At 46.2% G+C, this 26,141-nt stretch overlaps 1 protein-coding gene across 2 annotated transcripts in view; it reads right to left on the reverse strand.

Annotated features, from left to right (window-relative positions):
• The window catches only part of ATR (ATR checkpoint kinase), a 340,021-nt gene that overhangs the window by 275,706 nt on the left and 38,174 nt on the right, over positions 1–26,141 (reverse strand). The window contains exons 4-7 of one of the 2 annotated variants that reach the window (XM_078666419.1): positions 21,846–22,735; positions 17,104–17,303; positions 13,418–13,606; positions 1,467–1,675 (exon numbers count right to left, since the gene is read on the reverse strand). In XM_078666419.1, the coding sequence (XP_078522545.1) occupies positions 1,467–1,675; positions 13,418–13,606; positions 17,104–17,303; positions 21,846–22,735 (1,488 nt within the window). Of the gene's footprint in view, positions 1–1,466; positions 1,679–13,417; positions 13,607–17,103; positions 17,304–21,845; positions 22,736–26,141 lie in introns of both variants that reach the window. The other variant, XM_078666418.1, reaches the window with a different exon arrangement.

A 26,141-nucleotide genomic window follows, 5' to 3' on the forward strand; every position in this document is an offset into this window, starting at 1 on the left:
CCGTTTTGGGGCTCACTCGGTGAGGGGTGCAATGACATCCAAGGCTTTCAGCCTGGGAGCACGGCTGGAGGACATCCTGAATGCGGCGGACTGGTCCTCAGATTAAACCTTCAAGAGGTTTTATTTTAAGCCGGTGGTCTCTCTAGGCTCTTTGGTGGTCGACAAGCTTTGAACTAGCCTAATCAGAAGCCTCCACCCCTGACATAGAAAGCAAAATTTCCTAGCTAACGTGCAGGAAAGTTTCAATTCTATTAAGGACGCGGAGGCGAGGATTAGCCCACCCGATGTTCCTTCGTACCCTCCCAGAACTCTTCGTTGGTACGGTGAGTAACTCTTTTATGATGTATCTGGAGTTTCTGGGACTGTGTTTGTTGCGGTTTTATTATTACTAGATGACCAATGGCATTGTGAGGTTTTTTGTTCACTGAGTTGGTGCTCCCGATCTGACTGATGTTCCTTTATCTTAGGTTCGGATATGGGCAAGCAAGAGTAGTTTGGAAGACTGCCATGAGGGGTCGCAGGAAGAAAGAGGAGGATAGAGCACCGGCAGAAGAGGATATGAGGCGTCCTGTCATATCATTGGCTGATGATGTTGGACACTTTTCATGTTCATTTTTTCCCTGTGTTCATAGGAAATGAAGATTTTATGTAATGTGTTGTTACCTTTGAAAGGCTGCTGGAGAATTAAAGTGATAAAAGATTAAGCCTAATCCTCGCCTCCGCCTCCTTAATAGAATTGAAACTTTCCTGCACGTTAGCTAGGAAATTTTGCATTCCATCAGTTACTTGTTGCCAGAATGTTTACACTGTTGCATAGTCTGAAACATGAGGGTAGCCTGCTATCACAGGTGCACCTGGCGAAAACATCTAATACTCATTTTGTGCAGCATTGGCAGTGTTGTTGTTAATAATATTTGTATTCGGCCTATAGCCATAAAAAGACAGATGTCACACTACAGCATACAGTTAAAATACAAATTGTACAAACAGTGCTACAGTAGAAGCTGTATGAAACTCAATACAATCCTAATAAAATATGCAAAGGAATCTGTGCCACTATATAAAAAGCTCTTAATTAATCGCCAAATGGAGAAAAGGGTCACCTGTGCGTTAAATATACATTCCTACAACCATACGGGCTTGCCACGATTAGAAATTTTCCCAGGTCATCGGTAAAATCATATTACTACCCCGAGTCCAATTGTGATTATATTACCAATTAATTCAGCGATTCCTGTATTGCAGTTAAAATGGTGCAAGTAAACATCAATTTTGTATGCAAGTGCATCCTGTTCCAGAGCCTCATAAGCCGATTGTTGCCACAATTACAACTGATTTGCCATGCAGAGGAAATACAACCACCATCATACCTTAACCCAAACTCATGCAGCATGTGATTTTTAGTACAATATTATTCTTGCTATTTTAATTCCTTGGCAGACCAGTGTTCGTCAGGTTCTGCTTACCTTGCATGTACAGTAAAGCATCAAATATCTTCACTGCTCTGCCAATTAAGGAGCCAATATCAGTTCTTTGATTTGCAGAGTCCAAGAGGGCTTTACAGACTTTCAGAACTCTCCTAATGACGTCTGGCGGAAGCCAGGTCACCTGCAGCTTCACAGGCATAGTTGTAGGACCGCTCACATTTTGCAATTCTGACATCTTGGCCACCATACTGCTTTGAAGAAAAAACACAAGGGGTAGAGATGTTTCATTATAAAAGTGGAACCTGTGCTTTCCTGGGTGCCAAGGTAGTTATAAAAATTAGATCAATACAACAGACAGACATATTTAACTGAAAGCCCAGTGACATAAAGCCCTTTAAGGAAACAAAGAGCTCAGTGTAATCACTTAACCAAATTTCAAACACTAAAGTCGGAAAGAAAGAAAGTGTTTTCAATTAAAAAAAAATGTTTTAAAGTGACATTCCCAACGTAGACAACAGTAAAGAAAGTTTTGAATAACAGAGATAATATGGTAGACATCTTAACATTTCACCTGAAAAGAGTTGTAATCTGGTATGCTTTTCCAGGCTTATCAGGAACCTGTCTACACCTCATATCAATAGAGAATGGCAGAAAAGCGAGTAAGACTAAAGCAGGAAAACAGTGACAGAAAACATGGATGAAAAAGAATATGCAAAAGTGAGAAGAGACAGTAAGTGTAGGATGGTGGAAGAAAGAAGAAAGAGGTGGAATCATCAAGAATAGGGCTGGTGTTCAGCAACCCTGGCATTTGGCAGCGCCAAGCTCCTAAACAAAAAGCTTTGGCCCCATACGCTTCTGTATAAAAATGAAGCGAGAGTCACATTAAAACAAAAAGTCTTGAATTAGAGTTAAAACGCTGCCAAAAACGGGATAAAGTGAATGTCCAGAAGTAGTGAGTTCCAATTTCTGGCCGGCTCAAACAGCAAAACTGCTTCTTCTAAAGTCCTTATTACATGCTCCCACTTACACAGCCCTAATAAACACACAACAACCTATGGAAGATAACTTAAAAGAACAAAAGTAGAAAAAAGGAAAAATGCTTCCTCAGAAACATGGTGGGCATATGCTTGCTGTAGGAAAGTGCCCTTTTTGTATGGTCAACCCCCGTCCCCCCACACACACCTTTTGCATCAATGCTGATGGTTATGACTCTGGAAATGCACTGACGCCTGCTGTCCAGGTGCCAGTGCGGTCTTCCTAAAACTGACATATGCAAATTGGTAACACCAACTGGCAAGATTTTAATCCCCTTTTAAGTCCCTGTTAAATGGTACCAGTGGTATCCAGGGCATGGGAGTTAAAGGGGTCACCGGGCCAAAAGTACTGTTTGTGCTACCCTGACTGATCCAGGTAAACAGATGACAGCAATCCGCCATAGCAGGCTGCAGGAGCAGTGAAAACTGCTCAAACTCGATATTGCCCTCACCATGTGTGGCAAGGTCAAAGCACTATTTTTAATATATGCCAGTTACCCCTAAGGAAGGCCCCCTGAGTCCAGGAGGCAGGGTGCTTTATATTAAAGTTGAGGACACATATGTGCAAGCCAATATGCTTCTACTGTAGCCTTTTCCATTAAGTGCTCCTATAAGTGTTCAGTGGTCTATAAGATAACTTGGTTTGGCATCCGTGAAACTTCAAGGTTGTCATCTCCATTATGGAACTGCAGAAATCTGTCATGTTTGGTATCAAACAACGTGCCTCACCACCCCAGACATGACCGTCATGTAGAGGTCGAACTGGTACGCAGGGAAGATGGCTGCCTTAGAGGTTGCCTACCTGGTTGCCCCAGCCTTTCCTGTGCTCTGGCTGCCAACCTTTCAGCTGCTGCCACCAAAACAGGATTCGAACCCAACTCCCCCTCCCCCCCCGAAACCCCCCCCTCCCCTTTGCCAGGACGTGTGAACTCTCCCAGGAGTCGAAAACAAAGGCCTGGACTGGAAGGAGGTCCCACCTCCCTCCCTGAATGGATAGCTAGTTAAGTGGCACATCAAGACGGTGAGCTTCAAAGCTTACATCGCCTGTGATATGCAACCAGGCTGCCTCCCAAAGGAGCAAACAGCCCTCCCCTGCCTCAAGGCACAGTTGCACCCAGGCAGGTGAGAAAATTATGTAGTCAGGAGGTGTACACCCCCAGAAGGCTAGCCACACCTCTAGAGTGGGCTACCGGCAGGATAGAGGGTCCGAGATAGAATAGGTGACACTCCGAACCCCCCCCCCCCCCCAGATGTGGTCACCTCTGGGGCGAAATAGCTGCTGGGGCTAGTAGCCTATTGGTCACTTGCACCTACACCCCTAAATCTACGTTTCAAGGGGCACCCTTGGCACCAGAACCTCAGTTCTGATTCAAACTACAACAGAGGAGGAGCTGCACAAACCAAAGGCATGATACTCTGCAGCTGTGGCAACCATCCTGAAACTGAATGATTGCGATTCATCCTTGACCAAAGACCGGTTCAAAAGGACAGAGGGACCCCATTTTAGAGCCATAGGCATTTCCAGACTCCCTTGGACTAATGGCACTAGTCCCCTTAAGTCTGCAGGTAAAAACAACGTACCTGAACCAAAGAATCGCTGGCCATCGGGCCCTCAGAGGGATCGCCCAAAAGTATATGGTCCAGTGCACTGCGGTGACATGGTCCTGACCTCCAGCAAGTTTCAGGCAGCTACCCTTTTCCCCCAGACTTTCAGAGGTCGTAAAAAACTTCTTGCTGACCTTACCGCTACCAAGGCTTGTTGGTCGCCAGCTCGACAACCACCACCTTTACTCGACGCGCAACCTGAGGGAACTCCGCAACAACTTCAGCCGACCACAGTAGTGGCCCCGTTGTCAACTTTTTGCACCTGTTTCCCCACAAGCACAGAGTAAGCAGTAAAACCAGTTCCCCCGCAGCTCTTGCTTTAGTACCAAAGACAGCTAGGACAACTCTGCACTCTGGCTTCTTGAGCCAGGTAAAATCGAACTGCCTGTCATGGCATGGTCCTGGGATGCACATCACTGCAACCGTCAGTGGGTTCCACGCAACTCGACCTGCAAGTGACCAATTTTATAAATTGGTGTCGGATTTCTTTCAAGTTGTGTCAATTAATTATTGTCCATGTTGGTACTCTGAAATGCTTAGCCAATGTTCCTCTAATAAAGGCCTTCTGCTCTAAGCTACTCTACCAGAACTGATCTAAGGATTTATTATTGTGAATCCAAGGACCATCTTTAGGGTATTCTGAGAGTATTGCATAGCGAACCCTAACCAGCATTACTACATAATACTCCACCTTCTTACACTTGCAATAACAAAATTAAACATAGCAGTGGGTGGCAATGGCAGACTTTCAATGGTACTGTACATAGGGATTACCTATTCGCGATTCCTTAAGCACATCTACAAAGCATATCCAAAATGGGAATGCGAATAAGACATTTAGGAAATGCGACTATCATCGACTCAAAGTCAATGGCAACCATGTGCAAAATTAAGAACTTCGTACACCTGCCCCATAGTTCGAGCATGGCTGGCATATTTAGAATCATTGGCCCAGGTTGGTCGCTTGCTCTTGGCGGGGGACCTGAACCACGAGAGTGCCACCCAGCACTGAGAAAAAAAACCCAGAGCAACCGACGCTGGAGTCACAGTGGTGGCGAAAGCAAAACAGCGCCAACCACGAGGGCTGCGTAGAGCGGCGAGATGCTGCAGGCCTTGGGAAGCCTCGTGAGCCCCTCCCCCCTCGGAGGGGGTGAAAGGAGTAATGGTGCCCCGGTCGAGTCCTGGCAGCCTGTGATGAAGTGAGGACTGATCCTCGCCCTTCGTGGGGACTGCTGGATTTGGCGACCTCAGCAGCTATGGCATAGGGCAGACGGTGGGGCGGGTGGGGTGGGGTGGGGTGCTGTGCAGCATTACTGATGAGGAGGCCTGTGTGGTGCAGCTCTGGTCCAGCTGTTTGCAGGTTTGGCACCTAAGAACTGTTGTGGGAACATCTATACTAAATACACCCAAGCGGGGGCGACAGTGAACATCTAGCATAACTACACCCAGGCGGACCAACGCTAAAGGGAAATGTTCATGACTGTGAAGCAGCAATTGAGGAAGTTGAACTTAAAATATGCACTGTACTTCCCAGCTAAGCTCCAACTGGTGGATTAAAAACGCTCATACTTTTTTACTTCCGCGATAGAGGCGTGGGATTGTCTGCTTCCGGATAAGCAGGGAGAGTAGCAGCAGGGGGGCTGGCAACAAACTAAACTGAGAGGCAGGCCATCAGATAAAACAGATGCAGCACCAACCAAGGATCAAGAGCAAACAGAGGGTGAAGGTGGTGGCGGAGCTGCAGCAGAGCCGCTCTCTGGTTCCTGGTAGTAGAGGGGATAGACCTGGTGCAGTCTTCATGGGGGTTGGGGAGGAGTCTGGGAACTTTCTGGAGGCTGGAGATGAGGTTGAACTCCCAGTGGTGACTCCTGTGACTGCAGATACTTTGGAGTGAAAGGGGCTGGGACGTGCAAGAGACTTGGCATTGAACAATTTGCTCTGCGTGGGAATCAGGGGCAGCTGGGTACTGGTGATTTAGTATATTGGATGACCAAGGGGCCGCAGCCTTCTCAGTGATAGGCAACTTCTACGTTTGATAAGAGAAACGTCTTCTACATAGTTGATTTGAAATGTTGGGGAATTGGTGGCATTGGGGAGGTGTGCATTTAGAGGCATGTAGGTTGAGGCTGAGCGGTGTTAAGAAATTGGGTGCGGCAACGCGTGATGGATGGGGAGTACTGAACAGCTGGGCATGAACCAGAATCGGACCCTGAAGGTCCTCACCTAGCACGTGAATAACACTAGCAATAAGCTGAAATGAGGAGTGGTGAGAAAATATCTGCTTTAGCATGCCCCCGATATCATCCTACTAAAGGAAACCCACTTATTGGGTAACGAGTACGGATTCCAGAGCCGAGGCCGGTATACATTGTTAGTGCATGCAGGTTTTTCTGCGGTCTCCAGAAGGGTGGAAATTCTGGCCTGCAGGTCCCTCCTGTTAGAGGGTACAAGGAAGTGGGTCAATGGGAACGGGTGCCAGGCGGCGATATTGGGGAAATGCTTTGGGGAAAGCTTGGTGTTGGGATCTTGGTATTTTCCACCAGGCCTGCAGACTGAGGGGTTGTAGCCTGGGGTCTTGGTTGTCATGTGCTCCATATGCGCAGATGATTAATGACAGGGTGAACTGGAAAGAGTGACTATGTCCGGCGAGAGGCCTAGGGCGAATGTGCGGCTGACCACTTCCCTGGAGGCATTGGGGCTAGTTGATCTCTGGCGGGAGGTGCACCCGTGGCAACACCAATACTCATATACGGCCAACTTGATGTGGTCACTGTCTCAACAGGACTATCTCCTGGCACCACGACATCAAGTGGACAGATTCAGTCATACCACCTTTCTCCCTTATGGGATATCCCATCACTCACCACTGGATGCAGTCATCCAGATGGCTTACAGACCGGAAAAGGGATGTGGTGACTGGACACCTGGGAAATGACCAAAAGAGGCACATGACAGATGGTTATGACTGCCACAGACCTGTACTTCGCGGTAAATAAGATAACTGTCACAACTGACATAGATTTATGGGAAGCATACAAAGGGGCAGATAATCGCCCAAATTGCAGGTTAGAAAAATAAGAGGGATGAGGACAGCAGGGAGCTTGAGGACCAGTTGCTGCAGTGGGAGAGGGACTACGTTGACTCTCCCTTTAGAGAACTGGCCCATAGAATCGATGAGGCGAGACATGAATATATGGCCCTTGTGCACCAGGGCCGTATAAGGGCTCTCTTTTGTGAGAGGTATGGTAGATTTTATTAAGGGGAGAACAAGGTAGGAAGACTTATCCCCTGGCTGGCCGAAAAAGAGGAAGGACAGGGGTGGGTATGGGGCGTTACAGCAGGGACAGCATGACTGATGAAAACTCCCACTGAGATTGTGCCGGCCTTTGTTGATTATCTAGAGAGCCTCTACAAGGCTGGACCGTGCCGGTGTGGGTCGGATAGGAAACATTTATTAGAGACATCCCAACTTCCAGACTTGAGTCCGGCTGGAGAGGTTTGAGGAAGGTGGAAATTACAGAGAGAGAGGTGGCTGAGGCTATCACCCAATTACATAGTGGCAAGACCGCTGGCTCCAACGGGTTTCCACCAGAGTTCTTTAAATGTGTGAAATCCAGGGTGGTGGGCCGCGGCTTAAACTGTTTACTGCGCTACGCAAACAAATGATGGACGGAATGCTGAATAAATCATACATTCACCCCAGTCAAGATCTGGGTTAAATCCATCGTTCTTTTGCTCACCAAACCGGAATGGCATGGCGAGCAAAAAAACGATGGATTTAGGCCCAGATCTCTGTACTGGGGTGAATGTATGACATTGTTCTGTATTCTGTCCATCAATTGGTTTTTTTGCATTCGTTACCCAGAGTGGGACGGGTATGCCCAGACGTGGGTCCTGTGCTCTCCATGCCACTGGAGCAAAGCTATCCTGGCTGATGAGGGCTGAAAGCCCGAAACCGGTCCTAGGATGCTTGTTTCCAGTCCAGGGAGGACCTGGCCTGGCAGCTTGGGCTGGACTGTTCCCATTGGGCGCAGAGTCAAGATTGATTTGCATATGGCTGGGTCCAAACTGGAATGGCATGGTGTGCAAAAAAACTATGGATTTAGGCCAAGATCTCTGTACTCGGGTGAATGTATGACATTGTTCTGCATTCTGTCCATCAATTGTTCTTTTTGCATTTTGGTCACCCCGAGTGGGACGGGTATGCCCAGACGTAGGTCCCGTGCTCTCCTGGCCACTGGAGTCAAGCTATCCTGGCTGATGAGGGCTGAAAGCTGGCAACCGGTCCTAGGACGCATGTTTCCAGTCCAAGGAGGACCTGGCCTGGCAGTTCGGGCTGGACTGTGCCCATTGGGCACAGGGTCAAGACTGATTTGCATATGGCTGGGTCCAAACTGGTATGGGATGGTGAGCAAAAAAACGTTGAATTTAGGCCCAGATCTCTGTACTGGGGCGAAAGTATGACATTGTTCTGCATTCTGTCCATCAATTGTTCTTTTTGCATAAACTGTTTACTGCAGCTTGGAAAATTGGTAAGCTTCCAATGGACCTTAGGGTGCAACAATTATGATGATATACAAGATAGATAAGGGGCCAGATGATTGTGCCTCCTACATGCCGATTTACCTGCTTGTAACCGGGAGGACTTCGCGCTAGCACACAAGGCGCCTGCACTGGAATGGTGGAATCCTGACTCCTCGACTCTACCCTCTTTCCACTCTAAGCAGAACGACTGGAGTTACGATCAGGACCAGCTCTGGGGCCCACAAGACGAAGAAGAAAGCGTATTGCCCTTTAAGGGGGCGTATCCAGTGTTAAACGGTCCGCCCTGGAGTGACGTGGCAGGCAGTCCATTGGAGAAAAGGGAGGAAATCCTACAGGCGGCGTGCGACGTCACCGACGAAGAACGAGCAGAGGCTGTTTCCAGAGCACAGAGGGAAGACGACGGAGAAGCCGAACGAGGAATCCCCGAATCCCAAGAAGGAGACGAGAAGCCAGGAGGCCATCGATACGGCGAATAGCCCAGCCACACTCTCGGAGGAGTGTGGCTTTCCCAGGTACGACAACGGGTGTCGAGCTGGGTAGAGAGGTGGGCTGGGTCTGAGAAGAGGTAGTAGATGCCTGGGGTAGCTGTGAGCTTCTACTCTGCTTTCGTGCTCCTCTGCCGCCCGCTCTCTCTTTCCCTCCCCCTGTTCTTGCACACTGTTTCACCTCTGCACGTACGGTCATAAGGACGCCTGTAATTAAGCACCAGTGATTCCCTCACACCCCGGCTCCCTTAAACAAAATACTCCTCAGACGGAGGTCTGATTATTTCCTTTCTGTTTTTTTATATATAAACCACTGCACCCCGGAGGAAGAGCCTGCTACTCCCTGTCTTACGGCCCGGTCTCCCAGTGAAGATAGAAGAAGAACCTTTGACAGGGAAGCTCCTCACTGTCCAGTTCCACCACGGACCCAGCGGCTTATTCGCGGGAAAGACAGTTAAAGAAAAAGAAGAAAACCTTTGTTAAAATAAAACCTTACCTACCTAGACCTGGTTTCCGACCCATTTCTCCCACTCGGTTACACTGCTAAATGTGGAAACAAAGATACTAGTGAAGATTCTGGCGAACCACTTGGAGCAGGTGGTAGACTCCCTGGCAGCCCCAGATCAGTCTGGCTTTATGCCCTACTAGGACACAAGACACAATTTGAGATGGCTGAAGGGGTGCCTGGCCTGCTCTGGTGGTTTGGGACAGCTGGCGGTCCTCTTGGCCCTAAATGCAAAAAATGCATTGGATTCCTTGGAATGGCCATACACGATGGCCGTCCTTGATAAGATGGGGTTTGGTCCGAATTTCCTGTCCTTAATTGGGCTACTACATAGAGATCCGGTGGCTAGAGTATGAGTTAATGGAGCACTCCCGAGAGAGTTCAGACTGTCCAGGGGGGCTAAGCAGGGGTGTCCGCTGTCCCCTGCTTTTCGCAGTGGCACTGGAGCCCCTGGCAGCTTGGATCTGCACGGATGCATTGTTCTGTGGCCTCCACTGAGACTCAGGGTAGAAGGACTTCAACTCACTATACGCCCATTACATATTTTTGGATCTGGCAGACCCACAATTTGCCATACTGACAATCTTGCCATTTTGGAAATTTTTGGATCATATGCCGGGATTGTTACTGACTGTCACAAATAGGTAAACCTTCAACTGAGAGGTTGGTCTGGATTGTCATCGGGACTACCCCTTTAGGTAGGAGACTCAGGGTTTCAAATACCTGGGAATCTACATAGAGCAGGACTGGAACCTATTCCTGCAGAGTCATTTGCTGAAGGTCCTGGAGGCCTACCGGAGTGATGCAGAGTGACGGAGAGGGCTCCCGCTGTCTCTATTGAGTCGAGCAGCCCTCTATAAAATAATCTACCTGCCCACATTTTTGTATGCTCTACAGAATAGCTCCTTTGCGGTCCCAGACAAATTCTTTCAAATGGAAGATGAGACTACGAGAATGTTATTGTTGGACAAGAGGGATACCCAGAAAGGTCTTGTCACTATTGACTAGGCACTAGGCAGATGGGACAATTTCTCTTCTAAATCTCCACCTTTATTACTGGGCCACTCAACTGCTGGTGATAAATGACTGGGCATTTTCGGTACTCCCTGCTGTCAGAGAGGAGGGCAAAGGAACCAGAGTGTTATTTTCTGGGACTGTGCAGGAGTAGGGGGCTGCCCACCCCATCCGATAGTGGTGGTGGGGGTGAAGACATGGAAAAGGGCAACTCGGGCTGTGGTTTGGCAGGGTAGACTGACACTCGAGACTCCACTGTGGGACTCCGACCTTTTAAGCATATTGCGCTAGGTGGACGGCTATAGGCAGTTGGACATGCTTGGAATTTCCAAACTTGAGGATGTCTGAAAAAACTACGAGCTGCTCTATTTTGCCAAACTGCAGGGGGAGTATGTATTGACTGGAAGTCAATTCCTGAGATATAAGCAACTGAGGCACATCTTGGGGAAGTGAGAGGCCCTCTGGGAGGAAGTGTAAAAGAAGTCCCCGCTACAGTATAAAGTGCTCTCCTGACGAGCCATGCTGTATCCCAAATCTATTCTACGCCACTTCACAATAGTCTCCCACCAATTGAGAAACTATGGAAGAAATAGGAGGGAGATTTGGGTAGGCTGGAGGACGATGACTGGGGGATGGCGTGCAGATATCCAGGGAAGTGGCGATCAGGGCAGGGTTTCAATTAATCCAACTGAAGCTCTTCACCGAGCGTATTATACAAGGACTCAGGTTTTCAGGAAGAGGAGGGCAGCCGATGATCGATGCCTGTACCGCTCCCGGATGCGCGGTACCCTGATCCATAGGATATGAGAGTGTCCAGAGGTCAGAGCGTACTGGGAAAGAATAGGCAATAGAATATCGGATGGGTTGGATTGTGAGTGCAGCTCACCCCTCAATTAATATCCTTCGGGTTATTCAGGAGGGGGGGACAAACCCTAGGTCGTTATGCCTCGCTCTTTAGTAACGTGGCCCTGATGGCAGTGCAGAGAGAGCTCATCAAATATTGGGTGGCGGAAAAGTTGGTGTACCAAGCGAGGGGCTCTCTGCGCAAATTCGATAAAAAAAAGGGGCAATGGATGTAAACAAGAGACTTGACAGGATGAAGTTCCACAGCGGATGAAAGTAACACATGGAAGAAACAGGGAGGCCCTGATCAAGGTGGGAGGTTGTGCGAGAGGAGGATACATTCTGCACCAGATGTCCGCGAAGTGTGGCTCAACCTGGGATTTCTGTGGGGGAAAATGAATATTTGTGGATGTAAGTTTGACTACATGCCTCTGTCTGTTGGGGGGGGGGGTATTTTGTTGTTGTTCTTGGTAAAACAAAATCACAAAAATATATATATTTTTTAAATGAAAATAAAAATAGGAAAGGGAAAGAAACGAAAAGAGACCCATAAAAAGAGAAAATTCAAAACTGAAGGCTTGACACACCGAAGCACACATTTTTCCGCAGATATGCCCATGATCAGGCAAATGCTATCATTAATAGGTCAAAAGAACCAATGAGTGATGTAGGCTAACTCATTATCTGATGCAGTATGTAGTCATGGTTGAAGCAGAATCCTGGCCACAAAGCTAATCTGTGATATTTCATACAACAAGAGACATGTCTGAGTACTGTAACAGGGTGCAGCAACAATCCACCCTTAAAAAGCGATTGGCTTTAAGATTTGCATTTCATAATAAATAGATCAGGCCTTTTGTTTTTGTCATAACTTTTCATAATAAATTAATCGGGACTATAGCCTTGATCATCAGCTTGCCACCAAAACAAACTAAGTCCTGCTATATTGAGCATAGACTAAATTCACACAAGACAAAAAGAGCAATACAAGCTCTATTTCTTGATGGAAATGCACAACTTTTTCCCAATCAAATGTTGTACCTTTGTTGTACTCAAGGTAACCAACAAGTGGGCAGAGCCTAAGGCACCATCTCAGCAGTACTTCTGAAAGCTCCTTTACTTTTGATCACAAAGTCCCATACAGCTGTGCTGTCAGGCCAGACTTAAAAAGTATTCTTAAACATTTCATTAACACCTTTGTTTATCCTCTGCTATAGACCTAACCCTTGCTCGCATGTCCCCTCTGCCACAATCTCTAGCATCCTCCAATGCCCTCCAAAGCAGTCAATTTATCTGAAACAGCTTCTCCTAAATGATCAATAAATAGTTAAGGGTGGTGAAATATGCATCTTGCACTTTTTTCATTTATGTAGATGCCAATATAACTTGACACAATACCTCCCTCAGCCTTCATGCCTCTGTGTCTTAGAGACTGCTATCACAATGAGTGGGTGAGTGAGCATTGGTCAATGCAAGTGAATACTTGCAACTGGATTCCAATACCACGCGTGACTTGTCTTGAATAAAATGCACCAGTTCCAAATCAATAGTTAATGGGTACAACAGTAGTAGTGATGCCATAGGTGAAAAGGGCTGGCCTAAACTGCAAAGTAGCAGTTTGATTTCCATCAATTGCAATCAGTCATCCATCGGTGAGCACCACCTTTTCCGATCTTTACCTTTTAGGACATACACATGGTTCAGAAGCAATCATTTATACATGGTGTGAGTTAACAAAAAAGCATGGCAACAGCACATGGTAAGTGAATCACAGATTTTGCAAACATGAGCTGAGATCAGCACATCTAATGCTGCCAGGTTCAGCAGTTGTTATGGTGGTACCCGAGAAACATCTTTTCAAAGAGACAGCAGGAAAGGAGCTACATAACGTGCATCAATCCTAAACAAATACACATCAGGTTGGTATTATGTAGGGTGGTTCTTTATTATTGGGTTTACCTGTTGCATTTTTCAGAGACGTGAACTGTACACAGCGAAGCCAGTCTCATTATCACAGCAACTCCCTCCAAAGCATTGACAATGTCCCCATCAGGATTGTCTTGTTCAAGCAGAACCAGCAAAGCTGAAAGCTTCTTGCAAAGAGCACTCCACAGCATACTTTTTATGGTCATGTCCAGGGAGCCAATTCTTGAAAAAATACAACATGATTGAGTCATAATCGTAAATCTTGTGCAGTAGTTCACAAACGGTTACAAGTGGACAGGGGATTTTTCACAGAACAACCAATTAGAAACATGCAATGCAAATCAAGTAAATGCAACCCCTCTACTAGCCAATACTAAATCTCTCTTAGCAGAAGAATGTTCGAGAGTACCTGGGACCTCTCTTCACATTTGTCGATAATACTATTCAAGATCAGGTGCACATACACCCCGTAGCCTGTACCCATAGTACTCTGACATGGAAGACTATCTACTGTTGCCTTCGCTGATAGTAATGTTTTGATTCCTCTGTATTGTATATCATATGTCGATGAATGTTTAATAAAAAGATTTATTAAAAAAAAGATCAGGTGCACATTTCTAAAACAAAATGTTTTGGTTAAAGATTGATCAACTGCTTGAGCATTATTATATTTTGCTGGATGAAGCACAACCAAGTGCGGAAATCCAATCATGTGACATTTTGAGTAGGTATACAGAAACATTTTCCCTACAACTCACTTGACATGGAAGACCTGGTCAGTTCAAGCCTAAGTTACAAGCACTTACATATGGCACTGTTTTCATTATAAGAGTGGAAACCTTCGTCATACGTGAATTTCAGTAGGTGTTCAGAAGGGAGCAGAAATGGATAAGTACCACACCATGGGCTCCACTTCTGAGATCAATTACCCTTCCTCCTTACCCCCAGCACAGACAGATATTTAGTCAACTATTTGGAGCCTCGCCTGTGCCACTCCCCACCCCTCATAAATGCCCCTCTCAGTCTTTCTGTAGAAAGGCCGGTCTCTTCACTTGCAGCATGCGATTCAGAGTATGGAAAGGTTGCACATCTTTTAGGCCAACTCTATTTCAGATCAGTAAATCTGCTGGTGGGAAGTAGTACCGGACGAAATGGAAGTGAAAGTGCCAGTTCTCCTGTCCTAGCTGATCAGAGGAGTGTGTTGAATCCTCTCAACTGCTAATCCCAGCAGTGAAGAGAGAGCAAAGGGCTGGACCCATAAGCAAACCAGTTCTGGGCCCAACTAATAAGTAGTGGAGAGAACGAGGTGCAGAGGCTGGCCAGATGTCAGACATTTTACGCAGATAGGTGACTGAAGGGCTAGATCAACCAGAGGACGAAGTTATAGACTTCAGCAACGGTCACACCATTACTAGAACAGTGCTTACATCTTTAACATAGAGGCACACATCAATTTTACAACAGACTCATGACAAAGGAGTTTAAGCAAGAAGGTAATTCATTTTAAAACAGGCTTTTCCATCCAATGTAGAAATGTAGAGTTTGAACGATGATTCCAAGATCACAAGAGAAAAGTCTTTGAGGGCTGTGCACAAAGTCCTTTAGCCATTCAGAGGCTCTTCTAATTGCCACAGAGAGAGTGACATAGGCCCCAAACCACTACTGCCACAGAAGCACAACGAATCAAAGTGAAAATGGATCAGCAGCTCCTATATACAGAGGTTCAACAAAGCCCTACAGGAATTATCAAACGAACAGTGTTACTAAACCACATAGGCTGAGTCCAAGATGTTAAATATATCTGAAGGGAAGTTCATGTACAAATCCAGGACATGAAGTCCCGAAAACGAAGTAGGAGAGTCGGAAAGCTATGTCGAGCACTAATGCAATTTTGGAAAGGAACGCTGTCTAGAAATTATGAAGGTATTTAGATCTCCTATGAGGAGCAGCCAACGGTATCAGCTGAAGATTTTGCGATGATCACACTTTTTTTTTTAATCCATTATCATCTGGTGGGATCTGGATGGAAAGAATAAATCAGTGGATTGCCACAAATTGCCAGTTTTTGATGACAAAAAACCAGTTGCAAATTGTATCTTTTCCGAAACAATGCATTTTAATGCAACTGTAACACATGTTTTATGCTCCACAAATAAAACGACTTAACATTTGTATTGAAATAAAACTTGAATAAAAAATTTGAAATAGTTTGCTAAACCCCAATTTTTTGTCCTTATCTTATGACTAAGTGAAGACATGAGCAAACATTCCAATTACAAGAAATGTGCCACCTGCTTCAACAGTATTATGAGTGTCAAGACTTAAAAAAAGGTGTCTTGGAAAGAAAAGAAAAAAAATCAGACAATAACAGTTTTTGTGACAAACTTTTTCTGGATGGCATTAAGAAAAAAAAAAACTTTTCTGCCCGCTCTGGGTTGTAATTAGCGTTTAAAAAGCAAAGAAACCCAAATGTGTTTTATGTTTGTTGCAAGGTCGAGCTTCCCCACCCACCGATATTCTGTAGTCCTAATGCTACCTTGCCACATTCCAAATCTGTAGATAGGCTTTCCCACTGCCCTAACAGCAATATTTTACTTTGTTCTCATATGACCCAAATGCATACTCCGGTCTACCCGCTATATAAGAAAGGAGGGCACAGAGCAGACTACCTGGATTTACTTAAGCACCAATCATGAACAATGCCACAATCATCCCGCCCTAAAACGGGTTGCGATGGTAGAATGCAAGGAATAAAATGAGGAATTATTTACACAATGAGGATTTATGGCGAGTCTGCTGACCTTTATCTTCCCACTGATCATCTTTGAAGAGTGCTTTAGATAGGATAATGAATTGGTTACAAGATAAGCATTACTTCAATGGGTGCCCATATGGTAAAGTATACAGTAAGCAATTCATTAATGTTGAATAGTTCGGTGTGGGTTGACCACGGTAATATATTTACAGTAGTGCGTTTAGTGTTGGTTTATTCAGCTCGGACGTTTCATGTGGTCCATTAAATGGGAAGTGGTGTTGGAACAGTAGGGCCTTTAATGCCTTCTTGAGGGTTTCGTAGGCGAACGAAATTCTAATTGCAAGCAATAATGATTTCTATATTTTGGGTGGACTTCCTGAGAATGATTGGTTCATAGATTTGTCTTTCTTGAATGATAAGGTTTCTAACAAGCGTCTGAACTACTGAGCGTGCGCTGGCCACCGGGTATATTCAGCCTGCTGTCCTGATCACTTGGGGCGCCTACGTGGAAAAGTATGGAGGTGCTGAACTGGCTCCTTGCTTCAATTAGCAGCACCTTTAGTGTAATCATAAGTAGGATACTTTGATCAGATTTCCTTGCCCCAGAAGTGAGCCTGGTCACTGCAAGAAGTGTTACTTTGATTGAGCCAAGTGGGTTTAGGTATACCACAAGAGTTGCCATAGAAATGTTATGCCCTAATGGCCCTAAATATCAGTTTCAACTTCTTTCACTGCAGGATTCCTCTATACCCTCGGTAGTTGCCTGGTGAATCATTATTACCATTTAAGTTTTTTCTTTTTGGCAGAGCCACATAGGCATCATACCAGTAGTTGCATCATCACAAAGATCAGAAAATGTAAAGCATTCTCACACTACTAGGGTGATTCAAAGTGTGTGAATTAATAGAAAATGCACAATATAGACTAATCTACGTGTTAGTGAGACGTGAGAGACATCTCTTACTCTGCTGGTGGGAGCTTCCTCCTGGGTGACTTTAATGAAAGGCTCAATCGAGATCTTTTTTCTGGAATCTCATCACTGCTACTGTTGCTGCCTCCAGCATCTGCCTCCCACACCTGACCCTGATGCATCCTCCACTGGAGTTGGTCAATCACTTCCAAGCCTTCATTTTTCAATGCTGCATAGAGTGACCTCACCAAATACTGTGAAAAAAAAAACAGGAGAAAAAAGTATATATGCTCTAGAACAACAATGCAACGATAATTCACACTTTCTCTTGCATAGGCTGTTGATAGATGCCCCATGGTTTCTTCTTGCCCTCAAAAGCACAATAAAATAGAATCGATGTGGCATTTTACATGGTCGTCTCCATCAAAAAGTTGTGCAAGTTACTCACAATGATGCTTCTACTGGTGGTCTTTCAAACCCCAGCCGCCTACTTTTTATAACTTTGCATGTTAAACTCCATAGCAGGCATCTGGAGTAGAATAAGGACATTAGATGTGTGCAAATCTCAGTTCACAGGTTTGGAAGGCCAGCCACTGCCTTTCCTTCCCGCATATTGCTGGTTGCATAAGGTCAAAGGGTTTGCATCAGAATATTAGTAGAGGAACACAATTTTGTTTCAGTTGAGCCTGTAAATGATGCGGCTGCTCCGTGCCTGTTATTGACAATTGTAATGACCCCATGCACAGATCATGGGGGCTCCAAACAAATATTGTCTGTTTGTGCAGTATGGAGGAGTTCTTAGCAAATTAAATCAGGAAGTGTTATTGTTTCATCTGTGCTAATGTTTTATAAAGGGCACTTGGGTGTGAAAGAGGGCTTTGCAGTCCCTGACCAAGTATATTGCAGGTGGTGTAAACCAAGAAAAATGGATATGGGTAATCAAACCATAGAACTGCAGTTTTGGGACAGTGCAGGCAGGATAATTGGCACCAAACCTTCACAATGGCACAAAATCCAAGTTGGGCTTTTAAAAAATTCACACAAAGTGGATGTTCTCTGGGTAACACTTAAATTAGGTGTGATCACTAAAGAATGCGATTAGCTACTAGTCTCAGGTACTGTTTAAGATAGAGAGCAGAAAGGCTATCTACAAGGGTGATTCCTCAAGACAGATGCAGTAGAAGGCCTGTGAAGCCCAAGACATTTTATGAGTAACTAGTGGTCAATAGCGTTGTAGCACTGCATTCCACTAATAGTTCAAATAGATTAATGAATGCTGTTTAACATATGTCCAGTGGAAGAAGTTCTATTCTCAATGGAAGGAAGCTTACTCCATCCCACAATAAGGGGGAAAGCATAATTAAGAATTTATTTAATGTATGCTTGAGCTTTTAGGAAGAAAGGCATGCCAACAGTGTGGCTGCAGAAGAAATGTTGGAAATTAGTCTGTTTTAGCCCTAAGTGAAGCATTGAGGATGATTTTTTTTTACTTGGCAAGAACATTTTATAGAAAAGCAAATGGTTTCTCCTTGGATAAGTCAGACATTAATTTTAGGTTGAACACAGTTGATGGCCTAGCTTTGAGGGAATAGTAGACAAGTACACTTATTCCGGGAACGTACATCTATTGACAGGCGAAACATAAGTTAGATGTCACCTGTGTTAATGTATGATGGCATCCCCAGTCTGTGTAGAAGGACTGCCAGTGCCTGCAATTAGGTGATAAAAAAGCTCAGAGGATAAAATGTAGCCCTGGGGCACTCCCCGGGTGAGTTTCTGTCCACATAGGTAAAAGTCAGAAGCACCACCATTTGATACCTGTCAAAGAAAAAAGATCAAAACCACTCTAGAGCATGGCCAAGGCAGCCAATATCCTGGAGCTGTGCCTCTATTAGGGTCCTCTGCTTACTTCCCTGGATCTAGTCCATAATAATGAATGGACTGCTGTGTAAGATCCCAACCACCACCGAGCTATAAACTGGATGCCGTCCTTCATAATCTTTAAACATACACAAAGAAACATTAGCTTGCAAAATGTTACTGTCCTCTAACTCCCTGTCACTGAATGGGACTAGCGTGTTCTGCAGCCCCAATCTCAAACCATACGCAGAACCATGCAACAACTCAGATTGCTAACAACAGTTGCCTATGTGACGATTCTCGCTAGCCTTTATAATTGTGCTAACTTACCTTGTACATACAACCAGAAATCTAATGGGCCGGGTACACTGTAACCTTCGTTTTGTAGCTTATAAGTGGGATATGTAACATTTCACATGGTCTGAAAAGTGAATTATCATGCCTTGGGAATAGTACACCTTTCAAAGGATACTTGGTGATCTGCTGCAAAAAAACAACTACTTTGCAGATTGAACCTGTACTTGTATCAATATTCATTTTTGTTCCAGACCATTTAAGGGTGAATCTTTGAAGAAACCACATTGGATGCCTTGGTCACGATTAGGGATTACTATTTCAATAATGTGTGTCTGAAGTAATCAGTCAAGTTCTAAGCAGGTACAGGAGAGGGAATTAACTTGCAAGATCATATGAGAAACTTCTAACATGAATGAGACCTACAGTGCTCTGGTGTGTTCTGGTGAACTCCTGCCTGTCCCCGGTGAAGTACAGTATTTAGTGAAAGAGATCTACAGAACCATTTCGGATTTCATCACCTCCTACAATGATTACTCTGAAGAGTCCTTTATGTGTGACTCAGGCCCTTAGTTGCTCTCAGAGACAGAGAGCAACCAGGCTGCTCCTACTCTGGTCCTACTCAATGGCTTACTTCCCTCAGACAGCCAGGGTTTTGAGGGCAAACAACCTTCCACTACTTCAAAATTCACAAAACCTGATAGTCTGAAAATATATTGGAGGGAAGGCATTTGGGAGCAGCAACTACTGCTGTGTGCCAAGCTATCTCAGCAGCATGCACATGATACCTTTCCATGTCAGCAGCCTATTTTCTTTCTTTGTGGAGTAATTTGTTCGGTTGTATGTCTTTGTTTAATTTCAATTTGGTGTTGTACCTAATATTTGAATAGGTGCACTGTACAATCACTGTACAATCATAATATCTGGCCCCTTTAAATATAAGTGTGCATTATTATTTTTTCTTTCATTTTCTTCGTCAGTCAGTTTTTTAAAATCAATTTTCCTACTCTCTGGTCTCTCCCTAACATAACTTTGCTCTTGCTGCAGAATTTAAAGCGCTTATGATGGAGTGAACATTTTGGCGGGCACATGCCTACAAATATAATTGAACTGGACAAAACAGAAACTCAAGTGTTGCATTCACATTTTAATTCTGACTATCCTCATACAATTTGTCAGTTGTGGATATATGTCTGGAACGGATTCCAGCATGTCTTAATATTATAAGAAAACGAGCCTTTCAAACAAGCCAGCTGGCATCCTGGCATCCTCATGTGTATTGTTATTTCCATTTTCACTGTAGCTGTACTTCTATTCTGAGTGTCAACTGCTGTACTAGCAAATTCACACAATATACCTCTGCACGAGCACCGGCCCAAACAAATGTGTTCTTGATTTTCCAGATATCACAAATATTCCTTGGACAAGTGTCGCCTGCGTTTGAGCAAACAGAACCCAATTTGAGAAGCTCTACCCCTCCCTTCGACTACAACAGTAAATCAGACATGATCAGAAATGAGTCTGCTGAAGCAAATACTCCATTGTTGCACAGACAGTAGTATTGCCTGTGGACAGAGAAGGACAAAACGGGTACACGTATGGAACCAATATCAGAGTACTGCAGATTTAAGGAACTCCCTAATAGGACTGAATGCTCTGCTACACATACCACCAGAAACAGGAAAAGGCTTACAAACTGAGAAAACCAGAGTAGAAGGGAGGGAAGTGATTGAGAAAATAAAGTGAGTGTTTGTGCACAGGTTGGGTACAACTTCAACACTGGCGGCACAGTTGGTTGTGCTCCATAAAATCTGAATTCTATACTATGAACTCTGAGAGTTATTTTTCGTTATTGGGAAGCTGTGCTGCACAGAATCATGAGGTGCTGGATGGCAGTCCAGTTAGAGCTCCGTGCCAGTAGAACCCATCCCTCATCGTCCTGCTGGATTCCAGTTTCGAGGAGATCCCACGTGGGACCTCCAGACAAAGTCTCATGGAACACCATGACTGATACCAGGTCAATAATTGCCTTTAAACCTTAATCTGCAGGTTTCATTTTGTGGAATTCTAATCATTTGTGGGGTTTCTCTAGGTGTTGGTTCTACTTTACCAAGTGATGCTATAAGCCCCTGAAAAGAAGGCTTTGTCTCGCAGCTTGGAAAAGAAAACACAGAATGGTGCATCATTTATGTGGAAATATATGTAGCCAACTTAAGCGTTAGTGCTTGAACTTGCGGCAGTCCAAGACTAGTCTTTCAGTCATGTCCAACTATTACAATACTCCCAGTATTATCACCCAAGCAGATATTTCTGGATTTATCTAAAAGTAAGTGAAGCAGGTGTTACCACCACAAGCAAAGCTTGCAGATGCCACTGAAAAGCTCACAGTATCACTAATGTACGGAGAGTAAAATCGACTGCCACCTAGAAATGTTACAAGCAATAGCTCACATTGTAATACCCACAACTGCATGTGTAAGGTGCTTAAGTCAACAACAGCAGAACAACAATGTTACAAAAAGAATGGTTCACGCTGAAGAACGCTATCAAGTGCCTCTCTACGGCAAGGGTACGTAACTAAATCACAAAGCACAGTATCATCTTGATCCTCACACTCGCCTCTTACACACATCACAACCTACCTCTTGCTGGTCCTGATCTCCTACAGCATTGATAAAAGCATTGCAGATGATGTGAATGCGGGTTTTCCGGACCTCTAAAGCAGATTCATATCCAGGGGGCACAAAGGAAAGGAAGTACTGGAAGAGGCGGCATAAAGTCACATTTAGGGTTTCAGACTGCAGTTGACTAAGTAAACCACTTTCAAACAACACCCCCAGCTTTTCAAGCAGCATGTTTAGATAGACAGGCTCAATGTTTAAATGGGACTCCTCTTCAAAAGGGAAAAGCGTCCTCACCAATCGTGAGAGTGGTCCTTCATACAGCTCTAACTCGACTCGCTCCATCAGAGTGATGGATTTTAGTATACCAAAGAAAACGGTGAAGAAAAAGCTGGCAGGCTGCTCTGGTGGTCCACCAAGATCAATGAGGTCCGCAATGAGATGCATGGCCATGCTTTTAATGTGCGGACTGCCGTACTCCAAGAGAGAGCAGCCTATACCCCACAGAACAAGATTTTGCTTCCGGAAATACACAAGAGACAGAATGTCGATCAAGATACTCAACAATGTGGCTTCCAAGGTGTCCACGTTTCTCATGCACATCAACAACAAAGGTGCTGCACTTAAAGACACCTTATCTTCACTCATGTTACTTTGGAATCTGCAAACTGTTACTGGCCATTTTACAGAGTCTGAGTTGGCTTGAGTCTGCGTGTCCTGCTCATGCAAAAATACTAGATCTTCGAGAAGGTGCAACAGCTCCTTGGTGAGGATACCAAAAAGGCCAGGGTTCCTGCTCCGGAAAAGAAACAGCAGAGAACGAATGACCACTGAAATTTTCTGATGCAAGGTATGGCAGTTTGATGCAGCTGCAATCCGTAGGAGTCTTGTTATGATCCAATTGCTGAATTCTAGATCAGAAGAATAAAACAGAGAATAAGATCAAAGATTGATGATGTCTGGAGATGACATGACCATACAAAAACTGCGGGCCACAGGACTATGCCAATTTCTCTAATACAGGGCTTGAAATAGACCTTGGATGTAAACTGACACACTTCTGAGGTTAGCTGCGGAGAACAATGTTAATGGGATGTGGCTGTTACCATATTAATAAACAATATTCATCAAAACAATGTATTTACCGGGGTGCAGTTGCATCTGTGTAGGTGAGTTTGAGACTTCATTTTAAAAGAAGTCCCACACATTACCCATTTAACAACTTTAGTCCATACTGACCATTTTTCACCAAATGGGGGTGACGGGTGTTGGGGAAATGATCAGAATTCAGGTCTTGGGTGTATCAGATTTGGTGCAGATTTGCCAAACTGTTCAAAAGTTAAAAGGCAGTCCCAAAAGATGTCCCTTTTACAAATAGCATGAGTGTTCAACTATAAAATGTTCTCAGTGACTACTTTTGAAACCGGTGAATTAAAGTCCACCAAATATTTATAGAGGGTAAGTTATGACCAGCTCATCCTTATCACAAGATAGAGAGGAAATCATCCTGCTCTGTTGTCATCGAACTCCCCCAGCCAAACCGGAAGAGGTACTATGTCCCCTCATCATGACTGCCAGGTCCTCCCCATATTGTCCGGGGAAGGGTATGTTCCTACCTTGCCCAAGGGCATAGAGTGGTTCTTTGCCATGCACTGCCCAAGAGTAGGATGGGGAAATAGGTTACCACCCTTCCCCTTGCCTACACAATTGCAGGGGTGTATTATGTTTAGCTCCCTCCCCCCTCCCTCCATCTTGCCCATGGCCTGGAGATTATTTCTTTGGGGCTCTCCATCCTTGCCTTGCTCAAAGGGGAAGGGTGATTGAAGGAAAGGGCCCCTTTTTCACTGTCACCCCCTAACTTTTTGCCAGATACCTGATGCCAACTTGATTGTGTGTGTGCTGGGATCCTGCTAACTAGGACACAGTACCTGGGTTCCTTCCTAAAACTGTACAGTTGTACCCACAATTGGCACACCTCTGGGCCACATGCAAGTCCCTTGTAAACGTTACCCCTGGTACCAAGGGCCTTGTGACCAGAGAGGGCCTCTGAGGGCTGCAGCATGTATTATGCTACTCTCAGAGACCCCTCACCTTAACACTCTCACCCTGCCAATGCAGGCTGGGCGTTTTGGTGCAGACCAAACCAAAGAGTTGACATGACACACATCCCAGTATGCAATGCCCTTCAACTCAGGCTGTGGCATGGGTAAGTCACCCCTCTAGCAGGCCTTACAGCCCTGAAGGCAGGGTGCACCATACTCAGGTGAGAGCATAGCTGCAAGAACAATATGCCCCTACAGTGTCTGCACCATTCACAGACCTTGTAAGGGCAATGAATGCATGGGCTGGGAGTTTGTCAACACAAACTCCACAGCTCCATTATGGTTTTCCTGAAGTCTGGGAAGTTTGGTATCAAACCTCCCAGTACATTAAACCCACACTGATACCAGTGTGGTATTTAATGTAGCATACGCTCAGAGGTCATCTTAGAGATGGCCCCTGAAAAAACGACTAGCCCTGGTGTGGTTCCTGACTGGCTCCCAGCCATATGCCACCAGCAGACAGATTCTGGACCACTGGATAGAGAGCCTCCGCTCTCTGGGTCTGGAAACAAAGCACATCCTGGGCAGAGGTGTCATGCATCCTGCCCCAGGATGGGCAGGGTCCTCGAAGAGGAAGCTTCAAAGGCTTGCTTCCTTTGTTAGCTGCCCCCAGCCTTTTGCTGCTATCAGCAACTGGCTCTCACCAGTTTGGGCGCAAGAACCGGCGGGTAACCCTAGCCAGGAAGAAAGGGTACCCACATTTGCCAACCCCACCACTCAGGTGGGGGAGGCGAAGGGAAGGCCACCTCTCAGTCCCCTCCATCTTGGAGATGGGGGACGCCACCAATCAGGAAGAGGCCTATGACCCCCTCCCACTGGAGGGTGGCATACTAGGGGGTGTAGTGACCCCAGTAAAGGGACCCATTGTTCCAAACCTGTACACCCCTGCAACACCCCTAAATCTAGTATTTTTGGTCACCCCTGAACCTTGCCTCTTCAGGTCGATATGACAAGAAGGACTGAAGAGCTGTGCTTAGAAGAGGAGGATGATGGCAACTGCTTTCACCCCAGCCCTACCGACCTGTCTCCTGCTCTGAACCCCTGCGAGCTGAAACCGGCTTGTCCTGCAGCCTCCAAGAACCCCGGAGACCTGCCCTGCCTTCCTAAAGAACTCTGATCTCCTGTGGGCACCGGATTTGTCCAACACCAACCCAAGTCAGGACTCCAGAATCAGCCGGATCCGCGAGTCCTCACCACCCGAAGCACACAGCCCAAGTTTGATTGGCCCAACACCCCAGTGAGGTCCCCCTGGCGATCCTGACCTGTGTTCCAGCATTGAACAACCTCCACCGATCTTCCTCTCAATGCCTGCACCCCTATCCTGAAGGGTCCCTTCAACCGCGACCGGAACCCGACACAGAAGGACACCCCTGCACCCGAGTCCTGAGGTGCCTGGCCGTTGATGTCCTGGTGTCCAACAACTCTTTATCTTAATCCTTCAGTTGTTGGTTCCCTTGATCCAGTCTTCTGGCCCCAGCCTGCAGTCCTTTCCCGCGACCTACATCCTCCTTTAAAAAGCATTGGCTGGGGGGGCGTGGCCAAGATGGCGACCTGATCGGACGCAGGTCTCTGTGGCTCCCTGCCCCGATCCCCGTTTGAAGCATTTAGACATGGCCAAACCTCCCCCAAACATTGCATTTACGGGTCGCCAGCTGACCGCTGCAGTGGACTGCACCACTGGCGCTGCTGCCGGACTTGCATGACCCTTTGGGAGACCCGGCGGATGTGGAGCCCCGCGACCACGATCCCTAAGATGGCGGCTGCCCCGCTGTGATTGCCGGCCTCGCACTGACCTGTGGCTGCTGCCTGGGCGGCGTGAGGACCGTCCCGCTCCCTGCGGTGTCGGCAGAGGGGCCCAGTTGCCCGTGACCCTTGGCCGGGAGTGAAATAGAAGCACCAACTACCGCCACCGCGACCCGGCCGGCGGAGTGAGGGAGGGCCAGCCGGAGGTTGCGAAACTCGAGGCCCCGGCTTTCGGGCCTGCAGAGACTCGGTGCCGGCGCCTGCGTCGGGGCCCAGCAGATCCCCTCAGAAGACACCGCGACGTGAGTGGGTGCCCGCCCTATAGGACCGGGCGCTCCCTTGGACGTGGAGCGGGCGTCCTGAGAGCCGGAGGGGCAGAAGACGGCCCGGACTGCTGCGGAGACGGGCCAGGTTGCGGTGTGGAGCTGGTGGAGCCGCGACCGGAGCGGAGCGGTGGGCAAGTAGGAGGCGC

This window comes from Lissotriton helveticus, chromosome 11, assembly GCF_964261635.1.
Source record: "Lissotriton helveticus chromosome 11, aLisHel1.1, whole genome shotgun sequence".
Classification (NCBI taxonomy): domain Eukaryota; kingdom Metazoa; phylum Chordata; class Amphibia; order Caudata; family Salamandridae; genus Lissotriton; species Lissotriton helveticus.